General features: G+C 43.1%; 1 protein-coding gene across 5 annotated transcripts in view; it reads right to left on the bottom strand.

Moving 5' to 3' along the window:
* map7d1a (MAP7 domain containing 1a) overlaps positions 1-9,500 on the bottom strand; it is a 91,568-nt gene that overhangs the window by 19,348 nt on the left and 62,720 nt on the right. For all 5 annotated transcript variants that reach the window (XM_062062370.1, XM_062062373.1, XM_062062371.1 and 2 more), the window contains 3 exons: positions 5,821-6,059; positions 5,506-5,737; positions 1,669-1,849 (listed from right to left, as the gene is read on the bottom strand). In XM_062062370.1, coding sequence (XP_061918354.1) covers positions 1,669-1,849; positions 5,506-5,737; positions 5,821-6,059 — 652 coding nt within the window. The remainder of the gene's footprint in view (positions 1-1,668; positions 1,850-5,505; positions 5,738-5,820; positions 6,060-9,500) is intronic.

Raw genomic sequence — 9,500 nt, 5'->3', positions numbered from 1 at the left:
CACACTCACATTCACACACTAGGGACCATTTAGTGTTGTCAATCAACCTATCCCCAGGTGCATGTCTGTGGAGGTGGGAGGAGCCTATCCCCAGGTGCATGTCTGTGGAGGTGGGTGGGGCCTATCCCCAGGTGCATGTCTGTGGAGGTGGGAGGAGCCTATCCCCAGGTGCATGTCTTTGGAAGTGGGTGGGGCCTATCCCCAGGTGCATGTCTGTGGAAGTGGGTGGGGCCTATCCCCAGGTGCATGTCTGTGGAGGTGGGAGGAGCATATCCCCAGGTGCATGTCTTTGGAAGTGGGAGGGGCCTATCCCCAGGTGCATGTCTGTGGAGGTGGGAGGAAGCCGGAGTACCCGCAGGGAACCCACGCAGGACTAGAGATGACTCCCGATATTATCGGCCGATAAATGCTTTAAACTGTAATATCGGAAATGATCGGTATTGGTTTCAATAGCTTTTTTGCCGATATTCCGATATTGTCCAACTCTTAATTACCGATTCCGATATCAAGCGATACAGATATATACAGTCGTGGAATGAACACATTATTATGCCTAATGTTGTTGTGACGCCTCGCTGGATGCATTAAACAATGTAACAAGGTTTTCCAAAATAAATCAACTCAAGTTATGGAAAAAAAAAGTGCCAACATGGCACTGCCATATTTATTATTGAAGTCACAAAGTGCATTATTTTTTTTAACATGCCTCAAAACAGCAGCTTGGAATTTGGGACATGCTCTCCCTGAGAGAGCATGAGGAGGTTGAGGTGGGCGGGGCTTAGGGGGATAGCGGGGGGTGTATATTGTAGCGTCCCTGAAGAGTTAGCGCTGCAGGGGGTTCTGGGTATTTGTTCTGTTGTGTTTATGTTGTGTTACGGTGCGGATGTTCTCCCGAAATTTGTTTGTCATTCTTGTTTGGTGTGGGTTCACACATATTTGTAACAGTGTTAAAGTTGTTTATACGGCCACCCTCAGTGTGACCTGTATGGCTGTTGACCAAGTATGCCTTGCATTCACTTGTTTGTGTGAAAAGCTGTAGATATTATGTGACTGGGCCGGCACGCAAAGGCAGTGCCTTTAAGGCACGCCCCCAATATTGTTGTCTGGGGGGAAATCGGTAAAAAATGGGGAGGGTTGGCAAGTATGACTGGGAGACACAACTGCTCTGTACTTCTCCCTACGTCCATGTACCACTCTGTACTTCTCCCTACGTCCATGTACCACTCTGTACAGCGGCGTAGTAAAAAGTCATACATTTTACTTTTTGAAACCGATACCGATCATTTCCGATATTACATTTTAAAGCATTTATCGGCCGATAATATCGGCAGTCTGATATTATCGGACATCTCTATTTATCATATAGTGTTTTTGTGCTTACCACCATGTTTCAGCATTCCATGCATATACTGTCCTCTGGACTCCCTGCCAAAAGCTTCTTCTCACTTATCTGGGAGAGCCTTTCACTTACCACCATGCTTCAATGGATACTCACTACTGTTGCAATCGTAAAATGGTATTGTGAGTAAACTTGAGACTAGTTCCATATCTGCAGTGTAGAAGTTCAACACACAATAAAGAAGACTCAACTGAAGCACACACGAGGCGGCACTTTGGCGACGGAGGCCAGGAAACCCCCACCTCGCTACTTATTCTTGGTGGCCGTACCTGTTTCTGCAAGCGGAGGTTCTCCTGGTGCTCGGCCTTGGCCCGCTCCTCGGCCTCCTTCTCCTCCTGCAGCCGCCGGGCTTCGTCCCTCTTCTGCTGCTCCTGGGCCATGGCGAGGGCCTCCTCCTCGCGGCGACGCTGATCCTCCGCCTCTCTCGCCAGTCGCTCCTCTCTCAGGATCCTGGAGAAGTCACGGGAATTAGGAATAAAACGTGATGGATGCTACCCGACAAAGTAGTTACTTAGCATTCTTCAAATGTTGTTTTTAGTGATGTTTTAACAGTGTGGTATGTCCTTAGGACCTTTTTAAGAACAGGATCCACTATGGACTGGACTCTCACTATTATGTTAGATCCACTATGGACTGGACTCACACTATTATGTTAGATCCACTATGGACTAGACTCTCACTATTGTGTTAGATCCACTATGGACTGGACTCTCACTATTATGTTAGATCCACTATGGACTGGACTCTCACTATTATGTTAGATCCACTATGGACTGGACTCTCACTACTATGTTAGATCCACTATGGACTGGACTCTCACACTATTATGTTAGATCCACCATGAACTGGACTCTCACTATTATGTTAGATCCACTATGGACTGGACTCTCACTATTATGTTGGATCCACTATGGACTGGACTCTCACACTATTATGTTAGATCCACTATGGCCTGGACTCTCACTATTATGTTAGATCCACTATGGACTGGACTCTCACTATTATGTTAGATCCACTATGGACTGGACTCTCACACTATTATGTTAGATCCACTATGGACTGGACTCTCACACTATTATGTTAGATCCACCACGAACTGGACTCTCACTATTATGTTAGATCCACTATGGACTGGACTCTCACTATTATGTTGGATCCACTATGGACTGGACTCTCACTTCTCACTATTATGTTAGATCCACTATGGACTGGACTCTCACACTATTATGTTAGATCCACTATGGACTGGACTCTCACTATTATGTTAGATCCACTATGGACTGGACTCACACTATTATGTTAGATCCACTATGGACTAGACTCTCACTATTATGTTAGATCCACTATGGACTGGACTCTCACTATTATGTTAGATCCACTATGGACTGGACTCTCACTATTATGTTAGATCCACTATGGACTGGACTCTCACTACTATGTTAGATCCACTATGGACTGGACTCTCACACTATTATGTTAGATCCACCATGAACTGGACTCTCACTATTATGTTAGATCCACTATGGACTGGACTCTCACTATTATGTTAGATCCACTATGGACTGGACTCTCACACTATTATGTTAGATCCACTATGGCCTGGACTCTCACTATTATGTTAGATCCACTATGGACTGGACTCTCACTATTATGTTAGATCCACTATGGACTGGACTCTCACACTATTATGTTAGATCCACTATGGACTGGACTCTCACACTATTATGTTAGATCCACCACGAACTGGACTCTCACTATTATGTTAGATCCACTATGGACTGGACTCTCACTATTATGTTGGATCCACTATGGACTGGACTCTCACTTCTCACTATTATGTTAGATCCACTATGGACTGGACTCTCACACTATTATGTTAGATCCACTATGGACTGGACTCTCACTATTATGTTAGATCCACTATGGACTGGACTCTCACTATTATGTTAGATCCACTATGGACTGGACTCTCACTACTATGTTAGATCCACTATGGACTGGACTCTCACACTATTATGTTAGATCCACCATGAACTGGACTCTCACTATTATGTTAGATCCACTATGGACTGGACTCTCACTATTATGTTAGATCCACTATGGACTGGACTCTCACACTATTATGTTAGATCCACTATGGCCTGGACTCTCACTATTATGTTAGATCCACTATGGACTGGACTCTCACTATTATGTTAGATCCACTATGGACTGGACTCTCACACTATTATGTTAGATCCACTATGGACTGGACTCTCACTATTATGTTAGATCCACTATGGACTGGACTCTCACTATTATGTTAGATCCACTATGGACTGGACTCTCACTATTATGTTAGATCCACTATGGACTGGACTCTCACTATTATGTTAGATCCACTATGGACTGGACTCTCACACTATTATGTTAGATCCACTATGGACTGGACTCTCACACTATTATGTTAGATCCACTATGGACTGGACTCTCACTATTATGTTAGATCCACTATGGACTGGACTCTCACTATTATGTTAGATCCACTATGGACTGGACTCTCACTATTATGTTGGATCCACTATGGACTGGACTCTCACTTCTCACTATTATGTTAGATCCACTATGGACTGGACTCTCACACTATTATGTTAGATCCACTATGGACTGGACTCTCACTATTATGTTAGATCCACTATGGACTGGACTCTCACTATTATGTTAGATCCACTATGGACTGGACTCTCACTATTATGTTAGATCCACTATGGACTGGACTCTCACTATTATGTTAGATCCACTATGGACTGGACTCTCACTACTATGTTAGATCCACTATGGACTGGACTCTCACACTATTATGTTAGATCCACCATGAACTGGACTCTCACTATTATGTTAGATCCACTATGGACTGGACTCTCACTATTATGTTAGATCCACTATGGACTGGACTCTCACACTATTATGTTAGATCCACTATGGCCTGGACTCTCACTATTATGTTAGATCCACTATGGACTGGACTCTCACTATTATGTTAGATCCACTATGGACTGGACTCTCACACTATTATGTTAGATCCACTATGGACTGGACTCTCACACTATTATGTTAGATCCACCACGAACTGGACTCTCACTATTATGTTAGATCCACTATGGACTGGACTCTCACTATTATGTTGGATCCACTATGGACTGGACTCTCACTTCTCACTATTATGTTAGATCCACTATGGACTGGACTCTCACACTATTATGTTAGATCCACTATGGACTGGACTCTCACTATTATGTTAGATCCACTATGGACTGGACTCTCACTATTATGTTAGATCCACTATGGACTGGACTCTCACTATTATGTTAGATCCACTATGGACTGGACTCTCACTATTATGTTAGATCCACTATGGACTGGACTCTCACACTATTATGTTAGATCCACTATGGACTGGACTCTCACACTATTATGTTAGATCCACTATGGACTGGACTCTCACTATTATGTTAGATCCACTATGGACTGGACTCTCACTATTATGTTAGATCCACTATGGACTGGACTCTCACTATTATGTTAGATCCACTATGGACTGGACTCTCACACTATTATGTTAGATCCACTATGGACTGGACTCTCACTATTATGTTAGATCCACTATGGACTGGACTGGGGGTGTCGCCCACATCTGTGGTCCCCTCCAAGGTTTCTCATTGTCCCATTGGGTTGAGTTTTTCCTTGCCCTGATGTGGGATCTGAGCCGAGGATGTCGTTGTGGCTTGTGCAGCCCTTTGAGACACTCGTGATTTAACGGTAGTGTATATATATATATATATATATATATATATATATATATATATATATATATATATATATATATATATATATATATATATACATGTATATATATTTATTTATTTTATATATATATATTTATTTATTATTTATATATATTTATTTATTTATTCATGCACCTTATTGCTTTTTTATCCTGCACTACCATGAGTTTTTGTAATGAAATTTCGTGCTTATCTGTGCTGTAAAGTTCAAATTTGAATGACAATAAAAAGGAAGTCTAAGTCCAAAAACTAGAACATTCTATAAAGAGTGAGAAAGCTGACCTCTCTGTCTCCTCCTGCTGGCGTCGCTCCTGCTCCTCCCGCTCTCTTTGCTCGCGAGCCTGCCGCCGCTTCTCGGCCAGGATGCGTGCCGCCTCCTCCGGGTCGTTGGTGCCCGCCATGGGCTTGGAGGGTGAGGCCGCCTGGACCGGAGGGACGTCTCTCCTGAGCGGCTCAGGCGAGGGGGAGGCGGCCAGAGAAGCGGAGATGTTGGACGCAGGAACCAGAGGAGAACCTGGGACATCACAAACGTTGATGCTCATTAGGGACGTTTTTTGAAGTGGTTCTTGTGGTTTAAAGAGCAATTGTTGGACTGACGGCGACTGTTGTCCGGCGTGAGCGGCCTGCGGGGCTCCCTCACTCTCTCCAGGGGGATGGGTGAGGAGGTGCGGTGGTCCACCCGGGCGGGGGTCCTCGCCCTCCTGGGCCGCCCTTTCGGGGTCGACGGGCTGCCGCGCGCGGACGGAGGCTTCGGGGAGGAGGCGGGGCTCGGGGAGGCGGGCCTGACCTTCGCCGCGGCAGGCGACGACGGCCGCGGCCTGGATAGCGGGCTGGGGCTGAACGACACAAGTTGACATTGTTACATTCGCACGTAAACAAACTGCCTTTGTTTTGGTAGACTGGTCCTGAAGGAAGTGAGCCAAAGCACTTTGTCATTACATCATCCATGGAAGTGCATTATCCCTCAGATGCACCATTAGGATTACATCATTACTCTCTCTCTCTCTCTCTCTCTCTCTCTCTCTCGGCCTGCAGCACTCATGCTCTTTGTTCTGTTTGCAGACTCAAAGAAAGTGGATTTTTGTATCCTCCTATTGCATCTCACAGCTGCCATTTATTGTGTGGCCCTGAGAGGACCACTCCATACTCCATGGAAGGCCTTTCCTCTCTTGGCCTACACTTCACAAGGAATATGCAAGCCATGCAGACAAGTGTAATGAGAGGGAATATGAGGTCAACAATATGAATAATATGCTCATGTTTAGTCAAAATGGTTATAATGCAGCCCAGTGACTACTCTCCATTATGGGTGTGAAAGGTCAAGTTCACCACCAGATGGCACTCTTTTCTTTGTTTTAGCTCAGGGATGTCAAACTTGTTTTTAATGAGGTTCACCTCAGTTATGGCTGCCCTCAGAGTTCTTTGATTGATTGATGGAAACTTTTATTAGTAGGTTGCACAGTACAGTACATATTCCGTACAATTGACCACTAAATGGTAACACCCCAATAAGTTTTTCAACTTGTTTAAGGCCACGTTAACCAATTCATGGTACAAAAATATACTATCAGCATAATACAGTCATCAACAATTGCATCATCAGAGAAATGGGCATTGTAACAGTGTAGGTGTGACCTGGTAGGATATGTACAGCGAGCAGTGAACATAGTGAGCTCAGAAAGCATCTAATCATCTCTAATTTTCCATCCGATTTGCAGGTTTTTTGATTGATCGATTTGAAACTTTTACTAGCAGATTGCAAAGGAAGAGAATACATGATATGAAACAGTACAGTTTACACAGTACAGTACATATTCCGTACAACTGACCACTAAATGGTAACACCCCGAATAAGTTTTTCAACTTGTTTAAGTCGGGGTCCACGTTAATCAATTCATGGTAATGTGTGTAAGGTGTGTAATTTTTTGTGAGTTCAAGCACTGTGTTGGTTTTGTTCTTTGAACAAGGTGATGTTCCTGCACGCTTCATCAAGTGCACCAGTAGAACAACATATTACTTTTTCTTGAATTTGAAAAAAAAAAACATTAAATTGTTCACTAAAGAAGGGTTGTGTGAATGCGCATATGAAACTGCTGGGGTTCGCTACCTCCAACAAGGTTAAGAACCACTGTTCTATATGTTATAGTTATTGAATGACTCTTACCATAATATGTTGAGTTAACATACCTGGCATGTTCTCAGTTGGTTATTTATGCCTCATATAACGTACACTTATTCAGCCTGTTGTTCAATATTCTTTAGACATTTTAAATTGCCTTTCAAATGTCTATTCTTGGTGTTGGCTTTTATCAAATTAATTTCCCCCAAAATGCGACTTATACTCCAGTGCGACTTATATATGTTTTTTTCCTTCATTACTTCATTACTCCGGAGTGACTTATACTCCGAAAAATACGGTATATACATTTGATTATTTACAATCCGGGGAGGTGGGATGTGGTGGGGGGAGGGTGTTAGTCTTGGGTTGTAGTTGACTGGAGGTGTTCTTTTAGTGAGGTTTTGAAGGAGGATAGAGATGTACTTTCTTTTACACCTGTTGGGAGTGCATTCCACATTGATGTGGCATGGAAGGAGAATGAGTTTAGACCTTTGTTAGTTCGGAATCTGGGTTTAACGTGGTTAGTGGAGCTCCCCCTGGTGTTGTGGTTATGGCGGTCATTTACGTTATGGAAGTAGTTTGACATGTACTTCGGTATCAGATTTTATAGACTAGGCTCAGTGCAAGTTGTTTAACTCTGTCCTCCACCCTGAGCCAGCCCACTTTGGAGAAGTGGGTAGGAGTGAGGTGTGATCTGGGGTGGAGGTCTAGAAGTAATCTGACTAGCTTGTCTTGGGATAGATTTGAGGGTTTTGGAGGTGCTAGGGTACCAGGAGGTGCATGCGTAATGGAAAAAAGGTTGAATGAGAGAGAGTTCCCGCTAGAATCTTCATGGTGCTTTTGTTGACCAGAGAGGAGATTCTGTTGAGAAATATTGTTCGTTGGTTAACCTTTTTGATTACCTTGGTTGCCATTTTATCAGAGGAAAGATTAGCCTCTAGAATGGAACCTAGGTAGGTGACCTCATCTTTCTTAAGGTTGACCCAAATAGGATGGATTCCGTTTTACCTAAGTGTATGGATAGCTTATTGTCAGCGAGCCAGGTGCAAGTTCCACAGAGTTCGGCACTGAGGATTTTTTCCACCTGTGACTTGTCCTTGTCGGATACCAGCATGGCCGAGTCATTAGCAAACAGGAACAACTCACAGTCGCGTGCTGAAGACATGTCGTTTACGTAACAGTGATTAATATATGAGTTGGCTTCTCCATTGGATTATTTTGCATATTTTTTTTTGACGTAAAGCACTTTACATTGAACAATCAACCTCAAAGTGCTACAGTGCATTTAAAAAAACAAAACAACAACGCTAGAACCACAAATAGCTGCCTCCAACAAGTCAAATAAATAGTAAAAAAAATAAAAACTACAACAGCCTAATAGCTAGAACCAGCACACATGTATCTAAAAAAAGGCTTTTTTAAAATCCAATCCAGTCAATCCAATCCACTTTATTTATATAGCACATTTACACAACAAGAATGTTTCCAAAGTGCTGCACAGCCATGTTAAAAACAATATTAAAAACAATATTATGCTACACCAATGACTGAATAAAAACAAAGAATAAATGAATAGAAAACCAATACAGAGACTATATAAAAAAATAAATATGATTAAAAACTATTTTAAAGGGTAAAACCAATTAAAACAGTAAAATAGACATCAAAATTGATTAAAAAAAACACAGAGGACAACAGAGGACAGAAGACCACACAACTCACGTAGTGTTAAAAGCCAAAGAATAAAAGTGGGTCTTAAGACGAGACTTAAAACAGTCCACTGTGGGAGCAGTTTGAACATGGAGGGGCAGAGTGTTCCAGAGTTTAGGGCCGACCACAGAGAAGGCCCTGTCTCCCCTGGTTTTAAGTCTGGTCCTGGGCACCACGAGCTGGAGCTGGCTCTCGGACCTCAGAGCATGCAGGAGTGTACATTTGGATGAGGTCCGAGATATACTGAGGTGCCAGTCCATGTAAAGCTTTAAAAACAAACAGCAAGGATTTAAAATCAATTGTAAAATGAACAGTGCAAACTCCCAAGAATTGGGGTTATATGCTGGCGTCTCCTGGCCTGTTAAAAGTCCTGCTGCCGCCTTCTGGACTAACTGCAACCGGGAGAGAGCTTTTTGGCTAATGCCAGCATAAAGTGCATTGCAGTAGT

The sequence above is a fragment of the Entelurus aequoreus genome, linkage group LG11 (genome assembly GCF_033978785.1).
Source record: "Entelurus aequoreus isolate RoL-2023_Sb linkage group LG11, RoL_Eaeq_v1.1, whole genome shotgun sequence".
Taxonomy (NCBI): domain Eukaryota; kingdom Metazoa; phylum Chordata; class Actinopteri; order Syngnathiformes; family Syngnathidae; genus Entelurus; species Entelurus aequoreus.
The sequence above is the reverse complement of the archived record's forward strand: the minus strand, read 5'-3'. Positions and strand labels throughout refer to the sequence as shown.